This window comes from Spermophilus citellus (assembly GCF_964194105.1).
Source record: "Spermophilus citellus genome assembly, chromosome: 17".
Lineage (NCBI taxonomy): Eukaryota > Metazoa > Chordata > Mammalia > Rodentia > Sciuridae > Spermophilus > Spermophilus citellus.
The window spans coordinates 31,214,885-31,239,190 of record NC_138199.1 but is presented as its reverse complement, the minus strand read 5'-3'; the positions used below and the strand labels follow the sequence as shown (position 1 = coordinate 31,239,190).

At 51.4% G+C, this 24,306-nt stretch overlaps 1 protein-coding gene across 4 annotated transcripts in view; it reads right to left on the bottom strand.

Moving 5' to 3' along the window:
- Positions 1-3,766: 3,766 nt before the first annotated feature.
- SEZ6 (seizure related 6 homolog) overlaps positions 3,767-24,306 on the bottom strand; it is a gene marked incomplete at both ends in the record, with an annotated part of 44,080 nt that continues 23,540 nt past the window's right edge. The window contains 14 exons of one of the 4 annotated variants that reach the window (XM_081272954.1): positions 3,767-3,796; positions 3,974-4,076; positions 4,161-4,278; positions 4,526-4,564; positions 4,832-5,029; positions 5,133-5,324; positions 5,716-5,910; positions 6,698-6,894; positions 7,018-7,156; positions 7,396-7,590; positions 8,097-8,263; positions 8,392-8,560; positions 11,515-11,700; positions 16,465-16,660. In XM_081272954.1, coding sequence (XP_081129080.1) covers positions 3,767-3,796; positions 3,974-4,076; positions 4,161-4,278; positions 4,526-4,564; positions 4,832-5,029; positions 5,133-5,324; positions 5,716-5,910; positions 6,698-6,894; positions 7,018-7,156; positions 7,396-7,590; positions 8,097-8,263; positions 8,392-8,560; positions 11,515-11,700; positions 16,465-16,660 — 2,124 coding nt within the window. Of the gene's footprint in view, positions 3,861-3,973; positions 4,077-4,160; positions 4,279-4,525; positions 4,565-4,831; positions 5,030-5,132; positions 5,325-5,715; positions 5,911-6,697; positions 6,895-7,017; positions 7,157-7,395; positions 7,591-8,096; positions 8,264-8,391; positions 8,561-11,514; positions 11,701-16,464; positions 16,661-24,306 lie in introns of all 4 variants that reach the window. The other 3 variants (XM_081272952.1, XM_081272953.1, XM_081272955.1) reach the window with 3 other exon arrangements.

Genomic DNA, 24,306 nt, shown 5'->3' with positions numbered 1-24,306 from the left:
GGGTGTTCCACCTGCCTATTACTACCATCTTTTGATAACTCTCCCTGATAACTGTTCTTCAAGATGAAGCCAAAAGCCGAGAGTACGCATAATTGACCACGCCCAGCTGCCTGACTTACAGTGGACTCCAACTCCCAGTTTGCAATGCGCAGAGGGGTCAAAGGGCGAATGGGCGCGCTTTGCACTCTGGGAACAAGAATCGCGATAGTTCTGGTGGATTGTGGGAGTCGTAGTTCCGTGTGCGTGCGGTGCACTGTACCGTAGGGTGGATCAGGGAGAGTGGTTTGCCCTCTGGGAAGGGATACTTTTGAGAGCTGCCGAGCTGTGTACTGGGATTTGTAGTCTGAACCCTCTCACCTCGAATTCTGGGCGGAGAGTCATGCTTCTGTCTCGGCTCTGGCCCCTCCCCTTCCCTTGGTCTACTACTCCAGACAGTGGATGAAGCAAATGAGGAGGGAGCTGCGTGGTTGTCTCTTGACAATAAGCGTTTAATTATCGTTGTTGACATATATATGTGTCCCGCTTTTTTTTCCCCTGCTTTTTTTTTTGGGGGGGTGGAGGAGTGTTTGGGGGATTGAACCCAGGGGCGTTCAACCACTGAACCACGGTCCCCAGTCCTTTTTATTTTTTTATTTTGAAACGGGCTTCACTAATTTGCTGAGGTTTCTTATCCTTTTACCTCAGCCTCCGGAGTCGCTGGGATTATAGGCATGCGCCACCATGTCTGGCTGGTGCCCACTTCTAATGTGAAGGCACACACATAACATTCTCGAGTTGTAAAACTGAAACGGGCTTGGAGACCACCTAATTTAATTCATTTCCAGTTGGATGTATGGAGCAGTGATTTGCAGAGCTCACATAAGTGACTTTATGGCAAACCTAAGCATGAAACATTTCTTGATTCACAAACCAGACATTGTCCACTACGCCATGCTTGCTGTCTCCAAGGAATTATTGCCGCTGCAACAATTGGGACATTAAGGAGGAGGAGTTAGGGTGGGGGTGAGAGTGTGTGCAGTATCAGGTTTCTGGTTTTCTAAACTTTCACTCTGCCTTTTTTTTTTAATACATATTTTTTAGTTGTAGTTGACACAATACCTTTATTTATGTATTTATATGTGGTGCTGAGGATCGAACCCAGGGCCTCGCACGTGCTAGGTGAGTGCTCTACCACTGAGCCACAACCCCAGCTCCTTCTTTAAAAAGAAAATATTTTTTTCAGTTATAAATGGACCCAATATCATTATTTATTTATTTTTATGTGGTGCTGAGGAGCTAGCCCAGTGCCTCACGCATGTGAGGTGAGGCAAGTGTTCTACCATTGAACTACAACCCCAGCCCTAAACTTTCACTCTTCTGATTACTATTTTGTTACCTTAAAAGAGTAAGCTCACGCAGTAGTAAAGAATGTCATGTAAATTGACTGCTTTATGCCTTCTGTCAGCCTCAGCAAACAACAGACTTTATTGGCTATGGGTCAGAGGTGTGATCCTCAGAAAGGGAGCTAGACTGCTCGTATGGAAGAGGCAAAACCTTGTTCTTCCTGTAATTGTACTTTATGTCACAATCCGTTAGAAGTTAACACTGTGTCAGCCTGAAGGTATTATGGGAGAGAGAAGTCAGCCATTGGCACATACCCAGTAAGCAGAGCTTTGCTTTGATCATCACTATCAGTTGCAGCTGAGAACAGGAACAGGCTGGGGCCAATGAAGGAAACAAGACTTGACTTTGTTGACAAGTGCCAGGGGAGCTAGACACTCCACACACTTTCCCTCTTGGAAGTTGGAAGATGAGGTCAGCCTAGTGGTGACAGGAGTTGGTGCCACCTTGGAGAGCTCCTGCGCTAGTTGTTTAAGAGGAATTGGGGAAGAGCAGGTGGGATACAGATGCCTTTGGAAGCGACCTCTTGTGGCTAATATAGGCATTGCATTCTGCGTGAACTGGAACTTATGGTTCCTTCAAAGCTGCTTGTCTAATGCCATGATTTGTGGTCAAGACCTCCCAATTGGAAGACTTCAGAAGCTGAAGGTGCTGGTTACTGCTATTATTTATTTCAGGGACTTTTGTCTTCTGGCTTTTGAGTTCCCATATTTCCCTTGCTCTTATTCTGGAGAGCAGCCATGCAAGGCACACCTCTAACAAGCATGGAATGTGCATGCTGGGGACCTACGACAAGCAGATACTTTCATCTCAGGAAGCTCTGTGGGATATATGGAGGGGGAAGTCAAGTGGATCCCACCTAGCCACTCTTTCCATATCCCCTGGGCTTTTGCCTAACTTAGGTACCAAACCCTTAAACTTCATTGTCCCTGCTCTTGACAATCTGGATGGTTTCTGAGGCTAAGTCAAACTAAGGCTTAATGTCCAGGAATTCAGTTTCTGATCCCCACTCCAATTTACCAAGGCTTGCTTGCTTGAAAAGAAGGGAAAGGAGAGATGTGTCAGGCTTCCTGGGTCTTGTTGGCAATCCAGTGGCATTGAAAAACGTTTGGTAGTGTGCCAGCTTACACTTCTAGATCTATTAGAGGAAGAAGTGAGGCATTGGAATGAATGAACAGCTGGGTTCCTAGGCTCTCACCCCTGTGGCACCACCCAGTGGAAGCTCTCATTTCACCTGCCATTTGTTGCATTGACCTTTTGGGGACCATGGTGCCTACTCAACTGCATGTAAAATAAAAGCTGAGGGATATTGGTTAGTGGGTTCAGCATACCATATGGTCCTGAGGTTCATGTCCCATTCATCTACCACCCCCCTTCCCTCCAAGAAAGCACCATCCACCTGAACATTGCTTGATTTTTTTTTCCAAAAACACCATTTTAATAAGGAAACAACAGAAATAAAAGATTGTTCTCTGGCTGGAGCTCAGACCCCATATAATACATTATATATACAAAATTGCCTTCAGCCAGCTCCTGGGCCTCTCCCTGGGGCTCTCTGACTCTGTCCCATGCTAAATTCCTGGGTCCTTGGACCTCTGCTCATCTCCAGAATATATCTGCCCACTCCCCTTATGCCATTACACAGTGGCAGGAGGAGCAGCCTGCCAAGGGGCTTGGATGAAGGACTAATAGGAAAGGGGGTATTTGTAATAGGCCAACAAACATCAGGAGAGGGTCCCCCCTCACTTCAGGGTATAGGGCTGCAAGGGAGCAGTCGGGTGTCCTGCTTTGGTGTGGAGTATGTGTGCCCATTGGAGCCCACCCTGAGCTTGGGTAGAGTCCCTGAACCCTTTGGGTCCCTTAGAATTATTGCCTCCACCATTTCAGGGCAGGGGGCTGAATTGTCCATTTCTGAGGCTTTAGCGAAGGGCCAGAGACTGCCCTAAGGGGCAAATGTTGGCACTCCAGGATTACCCAAGGTCACCATTGAGAGTGGTTTTCACTCCCGGTGATGGCCCTGTGAGTAGCAGCCTGGTGTAGTTTCCACCACTGTTGAGTTAGTCCAGGGCTGGGTGGTGGCCATGGGAAAAGAGGTGCTCCTGTTCTGCCTTCCAGGCATGAGGGCCAGAGTGTGGGGAAGGTTTGAGAGAACACTGGCTATTGATGATGACAGGTGTCCCTTGAGTCAGGTGCCCCTTGACTTGGGCCTAAGGAAGGGCCCTAAGTGAGCAGTGGTGCCAAGAAAATAGGCCATCGTAGGCATTGCACAACTTCTTGAGGGATGGATGGCATCTCTTCCCAGGTGGTATGTACAGGAGCCGGAGCGACAGTAGGAAGCCAGGAGCCATGATGCTGGGCTGCGTGAACCTGCCTGGGCTGCTCCCACCTAGATGGAGACTTCATATTCTCTCGTCTCCTGCAAAGGAAAGAGACTGCTGGGAGTTGGAAACTTGTATAAGGCTTGCTAGGCCATAATCCACCTTCCCAAGGAAAAGGGAAAGAGAGAGGGCTTAGCAGGACCTCAGGGGTATCTATCCAAGGGAGCAGAGAATTGAATTCTGGAGAGGGTGTCAAGGCTAGCGTGGGTACTTACTCCAGTCTCATAGGTTGGATTGTCAAATGCTGACTCCACGGTGATGCGGTTATAGGGGCGAGGACGCGTTCGGGGAAGCTGCAGGGGACTTTTTCCCTGGAGCCTGTAGGGCAGAGAAGCCTGTAAAGCAGGAGTGCAGTGCAGGAGTGAGTCAGGTATGCAGAGCAAGAAGGGAAGGCACACTCACCTGGAGAAGTAGAGGTACACACCTCCCACCAACAGCACCATTGCCACCAGTGGCAAGAAGATGGCAGCAGCGATATGGGCAGCATCCAGGGTGCTAGGGGCAGCAGGTGCTTTGGCAACTGAAAACAGAGGGTGGGATTGGACAGAGGTCCCTGTCACCAGGAGCCCACTTCTAATCTCTGCCCAAAGGCAGCCAGATAGCAGTTCCCTTTAGCTCTCTAGGAGTAGGGAAAGAGTTTTTCACCCTGTTAGGCCCAGACCTCTCTTTCTTTGCCTTCTACCTGTGGGGAACCCGTGGCCTGGGAGCTGCTGTGACAACCAGGTGCAGGGAGACCACTTCCCTGGCCCTCAAGGGTGAGGACTCACCATCCAGGCTACGGCCGCTGTAGAACCCATCCAGAGTGGCTGGAACAAGAGGGGAGGGCCAAGGGCAGTGGGTGAGCCCAGTGGGCCAAACCACTAATGCAAGGAGCAGAGGTAGTGGGCTGATCACAGGAAGGTTTTGTCCAAGGAGAGCCCACTCCAGGTCAGAAGGATTTGGCAGAGACTGGGGAGACCAAGGGTAATGTGAAGGGGGACACAGGAAGGTGGTTCTGGTTCTCAACATTGGACATCTTTGCCAGAGTAGCCCTGTGGGCTAGGCAAGGTTTTGAGGGAGGGCAGGGCACTCACCAGCCCTACAGATGGGTGGGGGGTCACTCCAATGCGAGGGATGCCCAGGCACACACTTGATGCTAGCCTGGCCCTTTAGCACATATCCAGGGGCACAAGAGAAGTGGACAGTGGCTCCTGCTGGGTGTAGCCGCTTCTCAGGACTGCGGGCACCATTCTCAGGGGCGCTGAGGCCATGGCACGGCTTGAGCTGTTCCACTGCAGAGCAGGCAGAGCCCAGTGAGAATGCCAAGCCTCTAGGCCAAGGGCAGCCTCTTTTATTTCCAACCAGAGACTCCCCTCCTACCCATCTGACACTTACAGAGACACTTGGGGGCCCGATCACTCCACTTGGGGCTACCAGCCTGGCGGTCATGACAGGTGAGGATGGCACTTCCCGTCAGCACAAAACCCTGGTCACAGATATACTGCACGGTGGCCCCCACAGGAAACTTGGGGCTGGATATGAGGCGTCGGCTATGTTCCACATCCCCAGGGTCATGGCAGGAAGTCACTATGAATGGGGCGTGATGGAGAGAGGACTCAACGAAGGCCAATCCGCCCATGGCTTTGTTCCAGCCAGCTAATATCTTCATATTACATGACTCCACCTCCTACTTCAATGTCTCTACCATTTTTCTGGTGTGTTTCCTTCCATTCATTAGGGTCAACAAATACTGATTGGCCATAACCAGGAATGAAATAACTTGGAGTACTTGGCTGATGACCCTATGAAAAGGTATCATCATTTCATAGATGAGGAAACTGAGGCTGAGAGGTATAAGAACTTCAAGAATACCAGCTAAGACAGTGGGGACAACACACTAGATTCTCTCTCATAAACCCAGAAGAGGGGCTTGCAGGTTGGATTGGGCAGGGGATCAAGGGGGAACAGGGACACTTACCTCTCTGGCATGAAGGCAGGTCCTCACTCCAGCTTAGATCCCATTGGCACATGAGGACACTGGATCCCACCACCTGGTAGCCAGGGTAGCACTGGTAAGTGACCACAGTGCCATGCACCAGCTCAGGCTGTGATGGACTCTTCCAGCCATTGGGGATCTCAGGCAGCTCTGGGCATGTGTCATTGCGGGGAACCTCTGGGGGCACAGAGGCAGCAAGATGCAATCCTTTAGCCAACACCAAAGCAACTGGGCCAGACCCTTAACCCAAGGGCACTCTAGCTTCTTCTACTTTGTCCTGGGCCTAGACTGGCCAGGGCAGGCTCAGATTCATTCCTCCCCGCTCAGGGGTCCCTCCTTGCCTGTCCCTGACATTGTTCTGTCTTCTGAATATCAGGGGAATCATCTAAACTTCAGCCTTATTTCCCAAAGCACCTTGGCCAGTTCCTCTGGCCAGAGAGAAGAGGCCAGATAGTGTAAGGAAAATAAATTGTCATTTCTATTAAAGACACCTAGAAAGGTAAATAGAGTCCAACACTTTCCCTTAGTTTTTTTTTTTTTTTGTGTGTGTGTGTGTGTGTGTTTGTGTGTGTGTTGTTGATGTTTTGGTATCAGGGATTGAACCAAGGGGCGCTTAACCACTGAGCCCACATCCCCAGCCCTTTTTTTATATTTTATTTACAGACAGGGTCTTGCTAAGTTGCTGAGGCTGGCTTTGAACTCACAATTCTCTTGCCTCAGCCTTCTAAGCTGCTGGGATTATAGGTATGTGCCACCATTCCCAGCAGCTTTTTTTCTTTGTTAAGGAAAGTTCCTCCTGCTGCCTCTCCAAATCCTTCATGCTGCAACAAAAGGGCTCTTTTTCTCCTGGAGCTCTTCCAGCTTTCCCTTTTCAAAAAGAGCACTCAGGCTCCTGATTACCCTGTCCTCTTTGATCTGCCATGATTTGATGTCTGCATTTGGAGTGAGCCAGGGACAAGCTCACCAAAGAAATGGATGACAAATCCCTGCTGATAGCCCAGCACTGAAGTCCCTGGGTCCGATTGGAACTGGATGGTGACATCAGCCATAGAGGTAAAGAGCTTGAAGTGGCCACGGGGCCCCGAGTACTGGCCCAGGACTCGAGCTGTCAGATCATCCCCATCATAGAAAGTAAGTACATCACCAGGGCCTATGCGCAGCCTGTGGAGGCGGATGGAGGACAAACAGGTCAGGAAAGGCCCTTGAGACCCCAGGATGGACTAGATAAGATATGTCCCTAGACCTCAGGAGTTAGTTGGCTTGGCCTGACCGGAAGGCACTTACACTCGGATGTCCAGCATGATGCGTTTATCTTCTTCTACGTGCACACCCCAGATGCAGTCCTGCCCACGGCCATAGGGCTCTGGCCAGTTGGGGGAGAGCACCACGCCGGCTGAATCTGTGATTTCCCCACTGCACACAGCTGGAAGGCAAGGGAGGCCCAGGAGGCACGTCCCCTCCGTTTTCTCCCCAGTACTGTCCTGGGGCTGCCACCTGCCCACAGAAGTACTCACCCATTGCTGGGAGCCCCTCCCTCCTCCTCAGGGGAACATATGAATTGCACATGTCACAGGGCCCCTGTGGCCCCAGAATCTGTGACTATCTCCTTGATACCCACCCTACTCACTGCCCTTGCAGGCCCCTCCTCTAGTGCCTACTGACCTCTGCAGGCCGGCTCTGTCTCATTCCACTGGGGGTCGTGGGGGTCAATGCACTCAATGATGATGGAGCCCTGTTCCAGGGTGTAGCCAGGGTCACAACTGAACTCCACGGTGGTACCCACAGGGTAGGAGGGTGCGCTGCTGCTGAAGTTGCCGTATTTGACAAAAGGCTCATAGCAGTGGCCCTGCTGGAAGGCTGTGAAGCACAGAGCCAGTCCAGCTCAGCCTCAAACAGGGTAAACATGGGGCAGACATCTTCTACTGCCCTCCCCTTTTCATTCCTAAATGCAAAGGTATGTCCTGGGCTTGGAGCAGGGAGCAGTGGGGGGACTGGAATAGCCCAGAGCATCCATCTCTATTATGCTCAGGAGGCCATCTTGATCACCATTGTATTTCCATTGCCTAATTTTGTGCTTAATGCATAGAAGTTGCTGGATAGATTTTTTTTAAAGTGGATTAATGAATGCATGCATATATGGGCCTCTTCTCAAGTATTAGGGCCAGTTTTGCTTCTGAAACTCTGGAGAATTAATTCTCTTGGACCAGAGGGCCTGAATCTAGACAAGAGGCTCTGGGAATCCTGGGCCCCGGGGGAGGGGCAGGGGGTGGCCGACTTGGAAGGATGTGATAGAATGGAGGCAGAGGGAGAAGGTATGGGAGGAAGGCCCTAGTCCCCACCCTGTGAGGCCCCAGCAGGCTCACCCTCATAGCGCAGGGCCATGCCTGCAGCTGCCCCGCTGCTGTCAGTACTGAGCTCCACAAAGAAGTGTCTGCCAGAGCTGAGCAGGCCCTCAATGGGCAGGTATTCCACCTCGTAGGAATCATACACAGGCGGGGCCTCCACATTGTCCCCATTGCGAATGATGAGCCTAGGCCAGGAGAGTGGCAGCTATGTGGCTGGTCACTGACCCAGACAGGGTGTGGCCCCAGGCTTCGGCATCCCTCCAAAAGGGTACTACCCGGTCAGGCACTCCCATCCACTAGGACAGCTCCTCACCTGTCGTCATCCTCTGCTAGGGAGACCTTCTCAAAGTGCAGGTGCAGCCGCTGGCTCTCAGGAGCCTCAAGCAGCCAGTGACAGGTGAGGTTGTTGCTGTAGTTTCCCGGGAAGCCCGGAGAGACAATGCGGCCGATGGTGGCATTGCGGATCACTCCACCGCAGGCAGCTTTGAGACAGGGATGGACTTGGGCTGGGTCTCTGAATGTATCCTCAGCAGCCTCACAAACCTTCCTCCCCATCCCAGCCCTGTCCCTTCTGCATGGGGCATAGGGACCTTTGTCTCTCTGCCAACTCCGCTGCCATGGTCCTAGTAGTCCATATTTTAGCCCTATGACCCTGCAGTTCCAGGCAGCCTGGACTTCAGAATCCTACCTCCTAAACTAACTTCCACATCTCTGAGACTTTTCATATGCATTTTTTAGGGGCGGGGGTGAACCCAGAGGTGCTTTACCACTGAGCCACATCCCCAGCCCTCTTTAATTTTGTTTGTTTGTTTTTACTTTGAGACAGCACTTTGCTAAGTTGCTGGGGGCCTCACTAAATTGCTGAGGCTGGCTTTGAACTTGCAATCCTCCTGCCTCAGCCTTCTGAGTTGTTGGAATTGCAGGTGTGTGCCACCACATCCAGCCACATGCAACTGTCCTGATTGTCAGTAGATCTGTCACTGCCTAGCTTTACAGACTGGGATAATGTTCCCTCTCTGTTTTTTGAAACGGTCTCTCTAAGATGACAGGCTGGCCTCAAACTTTTGATCCTTCTGTCTCAGCCTCCTGTTGCTGGGATTATGGGCATGTGTCACCATGCCCAGTTCCCTCCCTCTCTGTTGACTCTTCTAGGAGGCCTTCCCTGGCTTCCCCAAATCCCAAAACAGATTTTATTAAAGCCCTTAGTCTAGGTATTGACCTTCCTGGATACATCTGCTACCTCTGACTCATGCTGCTTTTCTAAAAACCAGTTATCTGGCTTGCCTGGTATGTGTGCGGCTCTGGGTTTGATCCCCAGTGCTGCAAAAATGAATGAATGAATAAATAAATAAGTGAATAAACAAATAAACAAAATAAAACTATTTATTTGTTTAGATCTGTTCCTTCAGTAGGACCCCCTGGTGCAGGGACCAGGTCATCTCAGGCCAGGGGCAGAGTGGGTGTTCAGGGCTGGGTAAGTAGAATGAGTGAATGAATGTAAAAAGAGGAGCAGGACTAGACTGGGGAGGGCAAATGCCTCATTTGTCTGCCATCCACCCCAAAACCTGTGCCTTGGCAACACTGCTGGCCGGAGGTGGCCTCCAATACTTTCTGAAATAGCTCTTCAGTCATCACTAGTGTCATTCCTGGGCTGATACCTTAGGGCCTCTACAGACTGATCCCTCTGGCCTGGTACTGTCCTCTCTTCCCAAGGAAAGGCTGAGTAGGTCACGTGAGCCCAGCTGGCAGGGTCTCTGTGCTACTTGGCCACAAACTCCTGGCAGTTAAGTGGGGCCAACAAAGGGGCCTAAAGCAGGAGGAGCTGGCTGGTTCTGGGCTTTCCTTTCCTGGTCACTGCTCTGGACCCTCCTGCTCTCAGCGACCAGGGTATCATGACCAGTACCCAATACTGTTGCCTGCAAATGCTCCATTTAGCAGAATATTGTAACCTAATACATTTTTTTAGGGGGCTGGGATGATTTCTTCTCTGTTTCTTGGCAGAGAAGGTGGAACTACCTTTCAGCTGGGTCTCAGCATGGACTCGCCCTTCAAATCCAATCACATCCTATACTTTGCTTAAAAATCACTCAGTGGTTCCCTGTTGCCCTCAGGATAGAGTTCAAGTTCAAAACAGCATTCAAGACTTTCATGGATCCAACTCCGCTGGCTCAGTTTCAGTTTCTCCTTCCTATGTACCCTCTCCTTTAGGCACACCTCACCATGTCCTCACTGTGGCATGCTGTTGCAGGTCTCCACACTTTTGTCGCTGTTCCAGAATCTGTGCCACTTTCCCAAGCTAACATTTCTGGAAGCCTTCCACACTCCCTCCTCAGGAAGCTTCGCTGCCTCTTCTCTCCTTTCAGAATCACCCCCCCCCTCCCGCCACCCCGCCTGGGTTCCTGACACGCACTTGTTAGCCCCTGTCACAGCTATCCGCCCCCGCCCCCCCCCCCTACAGCTGCCCACCAGTCTTCCCAGAAGACTAGGGAGACCTTTAAAGGCAGAGGACATACCTGTCTTATTCATCTTTGATTGTGGCTGGCACCAGCAAGAGTTTATAGAATGGAATAAGGTTCAAAAGCTCAAGCCCTTCCCTCCCCAAAAGAAAAAAGCCAAAGTTGCCTGTCATACTGAGGACAAAACATGCGCCCGGTCTTCCTTCCCCACCCACCACGAGCCCCCTTAGGTTGGCTGCCAGCCAGGACCAGAACCTGGGGTCCGCTTTTACTCTCTCCCATTCCCTCATCAGGGTCTCTGGAACTTCTTCCTTCCTGTGTATTCCTAAAGCCATGGTTGAAGTTCAATCCCTCTTGCCTGGCTGGCCTCCCAGACTTCAACTGAGACTGCCACCAGGCTGGCTCACCTGAGAATAGTTCTGAGCTCCTCCCACTTCCTCTCAAAAACCTCAACAGCTCCCCACCTCATAGCTTGGCCAGCCAGTCAAGGCCCTCCCTCTGCCCTCTCCACCTGGCTATCTTCTGTGCCCTTATATACCCTCTCCTTCCTGTCCCTATGTCATTGCCCACATTGTTACCTCCATGGAAATGTCAACCCTTCAGTGCCACCACCCCTGAGAAGCCTCCTCAATACCCGACTAAGAGTGATTGCTTCCTCTCCTCCCAGGTGACTTTAGGTCTCTTTCTGGTACCTTTTACTTCCGGCTCTGGAAATTAGTGACCTATGTGCCTTCTCCCCCCTTTCCTGGAACTATGATCTCTTTGAGGTCAGAATCCCTATTTAATTCAACTCTGTATACCTGTGGTGCCTCCATACAGTAGGTGCTCAATAAATGCAGGTTAGATGAATACCGCTAAAGTGACTGACCATTTTCTGATTTCCTTATGGTGAGTAAATAAAAGTACTAGACAGCAATAGAGAGCAGGGCTGAGCCCCCACCTTGCTCCCCTACTTAGCCTGCTCCCCAGTGACCACTTACCGATGCAGACAGGTTCCTGGGAATCCCAAAAGGGCTGGGTGGCATTGAGACAGGTAAGGAGCCTGGCACCTTTTAGCTGGTAGCCAGTGGCACAGTGGAAGCGGGCACTGCCTCCTGGGTGGAGGCTGGTGACAGTCACATCTCCATAAGCTGGACGTCGGGGAAAGTGGCAGCTCAGGAGATAGGCTGTAGAGAAAGAACAGGTGATATTGTGTGTTGTGGCGGAGACTGAGCCATTATGGGAGGGCGTGTGAAGGCCTGTGCCAGTCTGCCTCAATCTTCCTCGAGGTGTCATTTGGACCAGAGGAAGCATTACAGTTTCTGAAAAGCTCCTGATCCCTTCTCTAGAAGATATCAATAATATTTTCAGCAAGCCTGGACTGATTAATAGAACAAGCACAGAGCTGGAGGTTAGGTGGCTTGGGTTCTGGTCCAAGGCTTGTGACACTTTGGGCAATTTACTTAATCTTTTTGTGTTGTTTCCTCACTTGTTAAAATGGGGTTCAAAATGCTGGCCCAAGCTGGGCACTGTAATCCCAGCGGCTCAGGAGGCTGAGGCAGGAGGATTGTGAGTTCAAAGCCAGCCTCAGCAAAAGCAAGGTGCTAAGCAACTCAGTGAGACCCTGTCTCCAAATAAAATACAAATTTTTTTTTTAAAAAGGGGCTAGGGGTTTGTCTCAGTGACTCAGTGCCCCTGAATCCAATTCCTGGTACCACTCCCTCCATGCTGGCCCACCTATAGGTTTATTGTGAGATTAAATGAGATAGTATTTTATTCCATTGGGTTTCCCTGTCATCCAACTGATAACTATCCATTTTTTTCCCTTCTGGGTATTGAACCTTGGGGGTGCTTTACCACTGAGCCACATCCTCAGCCCCTTTTATTTTGAGACAGGTTTTCGATAAGTTGCTTAGGGTTTCATTAAGTTGCTAAGGCTGGCCTTGAACTCCTCGTAGTCTTCATGCCTCAGCCTCCAGCGTCACTGGGATTACAGGTGTGCACCACTGCACCCAACTTGAAAATACATCTTTAAGAAGTGTTTATGACTGGGCACAGTTAGCACATGCCTGCACTCCCAGCAACTTGTGAGGCTAAGGCAGGAGAATTGCAAGTTCAAAGGTAGCTTGGGCAGTTTAGGGAGACCTTACCTCAAAGTAAAAAATAACAAGGGCTGGGAATGCAACTCAGTGGCAAAATGTCCCTGGGTTCAACCCCCAGTACTGAAAAAAGTAAGTTTTTATGGAATGATATGTAGACGCAAAAGAAATTGAAATAGTAAACCACTTATAAGACCTAAAGTTTTTAAGACCTAAAGTTTTGATATCTTTTTCCCTGTAGGAGACAAAATAAATTGCAGCAGGAAAAATTAAAGTCAGCAGCAAAAGATTCCCCAGTATTCATTGAGAAATGTTAAATAGCTTGGTGGCAATGGTGCTGGACTTCTTTTAAAGACAGGATGGAGGCTAAGGTGTGGAGGCAGAGCAGCCTTCATAGAAGTTGATGGTAGGACTAGTTGCCTTGGTAAACCTGGGAACTTTGGGAATTGTCATACCAAGCATGACCACACGATGGCAGAAAATCCTACAAAACAACTTGGCAAATCCCAGCCCTGGGGACAAACTTGGTGCGGCAGCTAAAAATGGAGATCCTGACTTGGGGGTGAGAAGTGCAATAGAAGGCCTGAAGGGTTCAAGGAGAGGGGCTGAGAGCAAGCTTGGGCAATGCCTCTATGTGTCTTTGCATGAATAGAAAATGGGGCTACCCTCCTGGGCAGACCAGAGCCCTAAAACCTGAGTCTTGTGCTGTTCTGTGACTTTCACTTGTCCTGTTCTTGGTTGCTTCATCTGTGAAAGCAGGAGGATGGGTCATACTCTTTCCTCTTTCACAGAGAATAGCCATTAAGAGGCTAGTAATGATTGGCAGGTAGTACAGGGCAATGTTTAGGAGGTGGGCTCCAGAGTCAGAAAGTCTGGGTTTGAATATGGGCTCCCCTACTTGCTGTGTCATCTGAGGCAAGTTACCGTCCTTCTCTGTGCCTCAGTTTCTGGGTTTCCCCACCGATTTTGAGTATTGCATTCAATGCTGTGGAGGTTAACTCAGAGGAATGTGTGTAATGCCTGGCTTAGAACGATCACCTAACACCTCAGTCTGCTGTTAGTTTGTAATCTTGAGTAATAATAGCACCTCACATTTGAAGCATTTGCCAGTTTCTGAAGTGCTCTCACACTCTTTTATTGTTTGTTTGTTTTTGTGGTGCTGGGGATTGAACCCAGGACCTTGTGCATACAAGGGAAGCACTCTACCACTAAGCTCTAGCCCCCAGCCCTCTCACACCCTTTTTACTTGATACAATTTGCTTGGGAAGGAGATAGGCAAGGTAGGGGTTATTAACCCATGTTTTGATAAGGAAAACAGAGGTTCAGAGAGACAGGCTCAGAGGGCCTGTGTGCCATCATCACACTGCAGGTAAGTGCTAGAGTAGGGACTTGACCTGGCTCTGGAGCCCCTTGGTTTTCCACACCCCCCTACTCCTACTTTCCCAGTTAAAGCAGAAACCTAGGTTCAGATAAACCTGAGGTAAACAGACAAGGCTGCCCTGGGTTTAGGGTGGCTGGTCCCAATGCCCTGAGGAGAGATCCCAGACCATGATGGAATGGGGATTGTGAAAGAACTTGGGACACTATACAAAGAGAGGAGAGGATGGGGCACCACCCCCAGGAGGTCTAGACCCTGAGCCAGATTTTAGGCTCAGCGCTTGCATTTGCAACTTCCCCTTGAGTTCAAGCACAGCTTAGGAACAGAGGTCCCCTCATTTCACAGATGAGGAAACGGGCCAGGATGAGGCAAGGGCAACAGGCTGGGGGCAGAGAATGAAGCCCCCAAGCCTTTATAATGGTTAAAATGCCTCTTCCCCGATGAGCTTCCTCCTATTGCCATGACAACCGTTGGGCGATGCTGCACCACCGCAATCTGTTGAGTTATTTTCTCATTGGCATCTGTTTTTGGAACCAAGTTCAGTGCCAGGAATGCTCAGGATGGAGGAGGGGTTCGCTGTCAGGACCCACTGCCTTCCTACCCTGCCAGAGACTGTGAGAGCGCAGAGAGTTGGAACTAGGTCCTGCCAATGTAGCCCTTGTGGGGACCCATCTTTGTGACCTCCCACATTGGCTTGGACAGCTCCCACACTGGCACGGGTAACAGGCCTCTCCCTCCCCTCCTGGCACCCTCTTTCTCCAGCCCACGAGATGCGCGTGTGAGTACACGCTCCTCCTGTTCCCATCTCTGGGATCAGGGCTAATTACAGCCTATAATTAGGGGAATTACACTCATTAAGGAAAGAGCTGATCATTGACAAAAACTGGGCCGAGGAGGGAGGGCTTCTGGGAGCCCAGAAAGAGCAGGACGGGGCCAGTTCTCCCAGCCCTTCCTTGGGGTCTGCTCCCCTTTGCTGGGCCTCCAACCCATTGCCATTCAGCCACTTTCCTCTGGCCTGACAGAGAGGGGGTTCTGGAGTTTTGTGCAAAGGAATTTGCGGCAAGAGAAAAGGTTACCATGGCGTGAAATTACGCCTGCTGCCTGGGAGGATTGATGAGCCATTAGGGAGACTGGCGGGCCCGCCTAGATGCTCACCTCGGCCTCGGCCTCGGCCGGCCCCTTGCCTCTGCCAAATCCCCGTCCACCGACAGACTCCCTGCTGCCACACCAGACTGCTCCCCCAGTTTGAGTGGAGAAGCCAGAATAGGGCAAATACTCCGAAGGTGGGATTCAGGGCATGCCTGGCTCTGGAGTGCCTGCCCACCTGCTGGTCCCCCCCACCCTCTCCCCCACAGGGCTGCAGAAGTACCCACAACAATGCAAGACAATCTCGGGATTGTTCACACCAATTATTTCCCAATTAGTGCTCTCCAGTCTGAACTGGTTAACTGGTGTAAAGAATCAAGCTGCTGCTAGGGCCCAGGGAGTGGGATGGGCAGGAAGGATACCACTGGGGGAGCAGCAGAGTCCCAAGTCCCCTTTTCCTCCCCTTCCCAACCTGCAAACTGTGCAATACTAGTTTCCTTAGTGGAGCGCTTGATTTGCACTATTTTTTTTTGTACTCCTTTTTTTTGGGGGGTGGGGGGCATGGGGGATCAGAGATAGAACTCAGGGCACTCGACCACTGAGCCACCTCCTCAGCCCTATTTGTATTTTACTTAGAGAAAAGGACTCACTGAGTTGCTTAGCGCCTCACTTTTGCTGAGGCTGGCTTTGAACTTGCAGTCCTCCTGCCTCAGCCTCCAGAGCTGCTGGGGTTAAAGGTGTGTGCCACTGTGCCTAGTCCATTTTGTGTACTCCTAACCATGACTTTGTGGGGTAGATGTTTTTGGTCTCATTTTACAGTAAGAAAAGGAGGGTCAGAGAGGTGAAATGACCTCTGAGGTAAACTGTTAGTGAGAAGGAGATTCAAATGCAGATTTGCCCATCTCCTGAGCCTATGAGATCCCCACTACACCATGCCACCTCCTTCTTCCCAAAGTGTTATGAGCTGACTGGAGCAAAGGCAGATCCCAGGTAGAGGAAGAAGGCCTCCAGATAGTCATTTTCAACCCCTTTGACCTTGACCCCCCTTTGGAGGGAGGCTTCTATTGTTATTGCCTGTGTAAATGACTGCCTCCTCCTGAGATTCTGGTACAACTTGATATTTCCAAAGTCCAGCACAAGCCTGGCAAAGAGTAGGTGCCTTCAAATTGTACTGAATGAGTGAACGAGCAGATGACGGTGGCAACACCTGGGGGCTACCTGCTCCTGAGTCCCATGAGCCATACTCACATTTGTATAGAGCTTCACTGGGCACCTGTGCAGTAGGTTATTAGCCCCTCCCTTTGTCCCCTCTCAGCTGTAACAGCACCAGACATCCCCAGAGATCAGCCAGCCTGGGCTGGTTCCTCTCTTAGCTTCCCAGGTCTTACCTTGGTAGTAGAAATGGAAGGTGCCAGGCCCAACCGGTGGTGGGAGGCTCTGGAACCTCAGGGCTGCTTGGTGGGTGGGACTGCGGATGACTTGGCCCCGTAGCAGGAAAGACTGATTGGCCAGGGGCAGCGGATCAGGGCCCCCCAGGCCCTCCACGGTTACTGTCTCCCCCTCCCGGAGGCTGATGTTCTGAACCTATGGGTGGATTGGAGAGAGCAAAGCAAAGCAGTTAGACTTGAGCCCTGCTGCCTTCAGCCTCCTGCAGGGCCCCCAGCTGATCCTCAGTGCCCCTTGGGCATCAGAGCTCTAGGCCCTGAGCTAGGCACTTTGAAGCAGGAGGAGCTCATCCTACCTTCTCAGTAACTGCACGATGGGACCTGAAATCAGAAGTATTAACTAAATTACCCAATGTCACATGGAGAGTATAAGCAGACCTGGGACTTGTCTGTCTCCAAAGCTTTGCAAGTACACCAGTTAGTGAGGAGGAGATTCAAATGCTTCCTGTCCCCACCCCTATCTGGAAAGCAGGGATGGGGTAGGTGTGTCAGGCTAGATGGCATCTGAGAGTCCAGCCAACAATGTGAGGTCCTAAGCTTCCCCTGGACATTCCTGTGGGATGCCTCAGAGTCTCCTTACACCCAGTCTGCCTCATACTGAACCACCCTCTTTCCCCAACCAGTAGCTCCCCGGGCTCCCATCTCAGGGAATGATCTTGCTAACTACCTGGGTACCCAAGTCAGAAACTGGCATTTTGCCTCTTCCCTCAGACCCCACATCCAATCAGTCATTCAGTCTGTCAAGTAGACCTCAAATCACCCGGATCAGAGCAGCAGCCACTGGCCTGCCTCCCTGCCTGGAGGGCTTAACCCCCTCCTCCTTCTACATCAATGTTTTCTGAACTGTAGCCAGACAGGTCCCAGGCCTGTCACTCATCCTGGTGCTTCCCTGTTTAAACCTTCCAGTGTTTTCCCTTTGAGTCCACGAAGACCGTGGTACTAGTTTGAACTCCTAGTTTGGTCCTCCAGGCCCTGCCCAACGTGGCCCCTGCTGGCTGCTCAGCTTGGCCTTTTCCAACCCCCTCCATGTGTCAGTGTGTGTCTCCACGTTGTTTCTCTTTTCTAGGTCTTTTGCTCTGATCCTTTCTGCTGGTTGTCACATGTTCCTCTGCTGGCACCCTGATCTTCAGGCCTTCAATCCCTGGAACATCCTTCTGGGTGCCATCTCTCCATCCAAACAAGGATGGGACAACCACAGACACTGCCCAGAAGGGAAGAGACATCATAGCTTGATCAAAGGAGCACTGGATTGGGAATCTAGAAATCCCAGAGGTCCCAGATCTCATCCTAACCATGGACAATTATGCCACCTATTTGAGCTTCAGTCCCCTTGCTTTACAGTGATCTTGTGTAGATCTTTGCTACTCTGAAATGTGGTCACTGGACCAGAAGCAAAAGAGATTCCACATTTCTTGCAACCTGGGAGCTTGCAAGAAATGTGGAATCTCAGATCCCATTTCAGATCTGTAGAATCATACTCTGCCTTTTAACAAGAGCAACTCAAAAGCACTGATCTTCTTAGTCTAAGAAACCTAACATGTTGTTCTGAGGCAGGGCCTTCGAGGGTTAACACCTGGGTTGGTCAAGTGGCCTCTGGTGAGTCATCCGATCCTTCCCAACCTCATCTTCCAAATGTTCCAGCTGGTCCCTCCTGGCTCTCTGCTGCTCTCTTGGCTCTAAGCGCATCCTGCTCTTTGTTTCTTACCTGAGGATGGCCTTCTAACCAGGTCCCACCCCTCATCTCCCAGGCTGCCTGAGATCGTGTCTCTCTCCTTTCCCAAACCCTGCTGGTGGTTTCAGGTTGCCCAGAGGACAAGGTCCGAACTTCCCAGCTCACAGTTGGCTCCAGTGACTTCGCCAGCCTTGTGTCCCTGCACTGCAGCCCCTGGCTTCCTACCCGCCTCTGCCCCTCTGGGTATTTGCTCAGGGAGCACCTTCCCTTCTTCCCCTCCTCATGAACCTGGTCATCCTTTCAGATCTCAGGACCTGCTGGGCACCGTGATTTACGACAGTGAGGAGGCAGGAGGATCACAAGTTCAAGGCCAGCTTTGGCAGTTAACGAAACCCTAAGCAATGTAGCAAGACCCTGTCTCAAAACAAAAAAAACTAAAACGGGCTGGGGATGTAGCTCAGTGGAAAAGCATCTCTGGGTTCAATCCCCAGTGTCAACAAAACAAACGAAAAACAAAATCAGGGTCTCTACCCCTCAGGCCTGGCCAGTGAGTCTCTGTGCTTCAAGCTCTCCCACTGGGTCCTCTGTCCTCTCTCCAATTAGATCCTGGGGTGGCATCTGGGGTCACAACTGGCCAGTCTCATTACAGATGGGTGGAGAAGGCAAATGCGTAAGCCAGGGAGGCACGTTCCCCACCAGAGCTCTGGGAGCTGAGCAGCAGAGGATGCTGAGCCCAGCCAGGTCCAAGGAGATGGGTGTTTCCCAGCCCTGAGCCCCTCAAAAGGTGAATATTGAGACTAGATGTGCCCTGAGGACCCTAGAAGGGGCAGAAGGGCAGGCAGAGGTCCCCACCCAGGCCTGGAAGGAAAGACCGGGAGGATCTTGGCAACTGAAGAGAAGGCCCAAGGCAGGGTGCTAAGGGCAGAAGTGCCTCCTCTCAGTGGGGAGCTCCTGGCCCAGGCACATTTGGGTGGAGGCTGCTGGACCATCTGTTGGGGACTTTCCTCAGGGAATCCCTGCAGCAGGCGGAGGCTGGATGAGGTCCCTTCAAACTTGGAGATTCTGTGATTCTCGAGTTGGGAAAACAAGACTCACACACGTGGAATCTGTAATTATCGAGAGATGCCAGGCAGCATATAATTCTGCCTTAAGTGGCACTGAATGTGTGCAGCAGGAATCCTCGAGGGGAGAGCGGAGGGCTTGGAGGCTCGGGGAACGCACACGTGGCAGGTGGGTTTCAGAGTGCTTTGAAGAGCGGGGAGCTGGGAGGAGGAGGAAGGGAGGATGTTCACTACAGGGAAATTATGACATGAGCAAAAGCAGAGAAGTACAAATTAAATTTGTGTTTTCTTCCTAATTCCTCTTATGCTTTTAGCTTGACCTCTAACTTCCTGCTCCTGATCTCTCTGATTTGCTGGGTTCAGAGAATGATAGCAGCAGTAACAATTAAAAAAACATTACCATTCATAGAGCACCTGCAATGTGTCTATTTGTGGTAAAATCCCCACAAATAGACAAGTCTCAGAGAGGCTAAGAAACTTGCAAAAGGTCACACAGCTGTTAAGAAGCAGTCTTTCCTGGCTGGAGGCAAAGGCAGTTTTTTCCCCATCCCAGTCTCATGAGGCTATCACCTGCAGAAATAGACTTCTAGACATCTTCATTCCTAGGCTCTAGGCCCCTAGGTTTAGCAGGGAGGTGGATCTTAGCCTAGCCTGGTCTGGTCTGGTTTTCTCATGATGTTGGAATTTGAGTTCCCACTAGCCATCCACTCCCTGAGTGGCCTATAAATCTAGGAAAATTGAGAGCTGAGACCTCTGGCCCCCTCTGATCTGGGGGAGGCATGGTTCCCTCCAGGTGGCCTGGATCCCAGGCTAGCTTGGTGGTAAGGATTGGAATGAGGGTGTGGAACGAAGTGCCTCCCATCCAGAAGGCTCCCTGTTCTCAGCCAGAGGTTCCCTGTGCAGCTCTAGTCCCCTGGGTTTCAAGTACCCAGTTATGCACCCACTGCAGTGGCTGAAATGTAATTTGTCACTTGTTTGAGGGCCAGGCTGACAGGGGCCAGACAGGGCTGGGTGTTGAACAAGGGGAGAGATGAAGTCTTGATGCAATTTGCAGGCATCTGAAGAGCCTGGGAGACAGATTGAAATGTCAGCTCTGCTCAGGAGGGCTGTCTTCCCATTGCCCTATCCAGTGACAGGAGGGGGCCTGGGGGATTAGTGTCCAGGAGGGGAAGACAGGAGAGCTGAGGGCAATTTCCACAGGACCCTAGGCTATATAACATGGCTCTATTTCCAGCAGACCAGGGGGTCGGTTCAAGGAGAAAACAGCCATTTTGTGGGGGCTGGCCCCTTCCTGGTTGGGAGGCATGGAGGATTGCTTTCTGTCACCTTCTAGGTTATAAGCCATGTCTGTACTGTCCGTCTTTTTTTTTTTTTTTTTTTTTTTGTACCAGGGATTGAACCCAGGGGCACTTTGCCATTGAGCCACATCCCCAGCCCTATTTTGTATTTTACTTAGAGACAGGGTTTCACTGGGTTGTTTAGCGCGTCACTAAGTTGCTGAGGCTGGCTTTGAACTAGTGATCCTCCTGCCTCACTCAGCCTCCTAAGCTGCTGGGATAACAGGTATGTGCCACCATGCCCAGCTGTGCTGTCCATCTTATAGAAGCTTCTAGTCAGGCCTCCAGCATGTGTCTAAATGTTGTGACACACAGAGAAAAGGATGCCCTGGTTTTTACACATATTCACACTAATACAAGGCTGCACAGGCAGAGGAGCTCAAGGATGCCTCCGTGTACCACTCCCACCACGACACCTGAGGGCCATCCTCACATGCTGGTCACAGCTCCTCTGGACTCTCGGTTGCCATACTCCCTCCATGAGTACACTCTGGCAGAGAACCAGGAAGAAGGGCCACAGACCTGAGGTGCCACCACACAGTTGAGTTTCTGAAGGAGTTTCCTGAACCCTGAGAAGGAGCTACACTCAGGGGGACTGGTTGGACGGGGCCTCAGGCAGTATCCTGTTTAATTTCCCTTTACAGAGAGGGAAACTGAGGCTCAGAGAAGATAAACAGCTTCTCTCAGTCACTGGGAGGCTGACTGCAGATCCAGGACCAGAACCCCAGTGCTACATGGTGTCCTCTGTGCCCTTCTGAACTGGCACTCAACCCTAGTACCTTGTGGGATAATATCAGGGGTGGATAGAGGGAACTAAATCCACTGAAACAAACCTTCTAGCGCACATTCCCACCTCCCCCATGGGCCTCCCTGGAGCCAGGAAATAGGAAGTTGCCCAGAAATCCCTCCCCTCTGTTCCTGGTGCTCACATCAGGCCTGGTCTTGACCCAGTTTAGAAGGGTGGGTGTTCTGGCCATCAAACTGACAGCTGGACTGGTCTGGGATTGCTGTGTGCCAACGGGGCCACCTGGGCATGAGGGCAAGGACTGTGGGCAGCTGTGCCCAGACTCCAGATGGTACAGGGAGCAGCCAAGCCAAGATGGAAGCTGGCAGAGGCAAGGCTCATGGAATGCCAAAATGCAGTGAGAAGCAGGCATTTGGCCCAGAAAGGCCTGGAGTCTTCAGGGGGAGACTGGCTGCCTGGGGAGAGGATGGTACCCAGTGGACCATGGGGCTCTAGCTTACCCATCCTGAAAGGTCTTCTCTGGACCCTGGTGGAAATAAGTCAAAAGTAGTCCCCACTCCCCAAGTCTGAGGAGTAGCAGGAAGCATTCTAGGCCTCTTGGGTTCAGCCAGGCAGCCCTGTGTTTCCTGTCAGCCACAGAGATTCAGACGCAGAGTTTACCCCCCCCCCCAATGCCCTGCCCATCCCAGGCACTCCTGAGCCCCTGATCAAACCGTTGGGGGAGGTGGGCACAGCTGCTCCCTGCTCTCTGGCACTCTCCTTGGGAATGTTAGGTCCACCCATCCAACCCCAGTCTGGCTCAATTGTCAGCCTAGGCAGGAGGGCGCTGCTCTTTGGGCAGGAATATAATCCTGATCTTTTCCCTCATGATCTGCTCCTATGCAACAAAGTCACCTTTCCAAACCAACCGGGGCAGCCTCCAAAGGCCAGACTTGCCACACTTGCTTTTTCCCATTCCAGGCTTAGCAGCTGGCTTCTTCTCTGGCAGGTACCCTCACCTACAGCCTGACTCCCAGGCTGGGAAGCAACCTGTCCTATTATTCCCTCAGCCCTTATGATCTCCATCTCCATCTCCACCAGCACTGAGAGCATCCTGTGGTCATATTACTTATAGGTTCTTTTTTTTTTTTTTTTTTTTCGGTACCAGGGATTGAACTCAGGGGCCCTTGACCACTGAGCCACATCCCCAGCCATATTTTATTTGGAAACAGGGTCTCACCGAGTTGCGAGTTGCTTGGCGCCTCGTTTTTGCTGAAGCTGGCTTTGAACTCACAATTCTCCTGCCTTAGTCTCCCAAGCCACTGATGCTACTTATGATTACTAGCTGCCTCAGCCACTGTGCCTGGCTGCTACTTATGATTTCTGAGTCCCCCATCCAGGAAGGTCTGTGTCCCCTGTGTCCAGGACAGGGCCTCGTATATAGTAAGTGCTCAATTTAGGTTTATGACACAAATGCATTCATTAAAAAACATTAGTTAGCTGAGTGTGATGGTGCACACATGTAATCCCAGAGACTTGGGAGGCTGAGACAAGAAGATCACGTATGAGGCCAGCCTCAACAATTTAGCAAGATCCTAAGCAACTTAATGAGATTCAAAATAAAAATGGACCGGGGAAATAGCTCAGTGGTAAAATACCCCTGGGTGTAATTCCCATTACTGCCCCCCCCCACGCCAAAACAAAACATTAGTTAATAATTAACTGAATGATCTTGGGCAATTCCCTTGCCTTGCCCAGGCCTCGGTTTTTCCAAACTATCTAGTGGATCTTGGTCTGCAATGTCTGTAATTCTTCAGGTTCCAAAGGGCCTGCATGGTGTGACCAGGTCTAGGCAGGGTGGAAGTTGCTAGAACTGGCCCTGGAAAAAGAACCTTAAACCCTGCTTCAACTCAGCCTGTTCTGTCATTTTGTTCCTCCTAAATCAGGTGCTGACCCATCTCTGGCCACCCCATGCCCCTCATGGCCTCAGACTCTATCTCAGGCCACTGGAGAAGACGGAGTTCCCAAGGATTCTGCCCTGATGGTGCTGAGGTGGAGGGTGGGGCCAGTGTGTGCCACGTTCCCTGACGGCAGTCCAGGGCTGTGGCAGGTCTTCTCAAGGTTGCCTGGTAACGGCTTTTGCATTCGGGTGAAAAAAAATGTAGCAGCACCAGACAAGAGACCCAGGGCTGTGTGAGGGGGTAGGCGTCAGGATGGAGCTTGGGCCCAGGCCAGGGCAGGGACAGACAGAGCCAGCATCAATCCCATCTTGTCCCATTATCTGATACCCATCCTGCTGGGGGTGGGGGTACCATTCAGGCCCAGTGGGTTTCACAGGGGATGGTCGACTTGGGGGGTAGGGGGAGCCGGCCTAGGCCTGCAGGGGGGTGCCCAGCCTGGCATCTGTCCCCGCCCATTCCCTTCTCCACACCTGCAGCTGGCGCCTTCCACCCTGTGAGCCACAGCCGGTGCCACCTCTCATTAGGTGATGATTTTACATTAATTACCTTAATTAAGCGGCGCTGAGTGCTAATGGCTTGAGAGGGGGGTGGCTGTTCCTAATTGCCCTTCCAGTCAGCCCAGAGTGAGGGGCCCAGGGTTTGGTAGAGCAGGAACAAATAGTTTCGGGAAGAAGGGGTGGAACCCAGCAGGGGGAGGAGAGGGTCCTTCCTCTCAGGGCCTGGCTCAGAGACCTGGACCTAAGTTCCCCGGAAGGGAGAACTGGAGGTTCTGCTCCAGGACCAGCATGGCTGGCTTCAGGCCCAGATCCAGGCACATGCGGGACTTGGGATGGGTGGGAAGCAAGCTGGGAGAAGCCTGCTTCTAGCTCAGTCCTGCCCCGCCAGATTCCTGTGGTGCCCTTCTTGTGACTTCTCAGTCCCCTGCCTGATTGCCTCACTTGGACAAAGTGCTCTCTTCTACCTACTTCAGCCTCCAATGCCCAGGCCAGACGTCACCTCCTTTCTTCCTTCCTTCCTCCATCCCATCCTG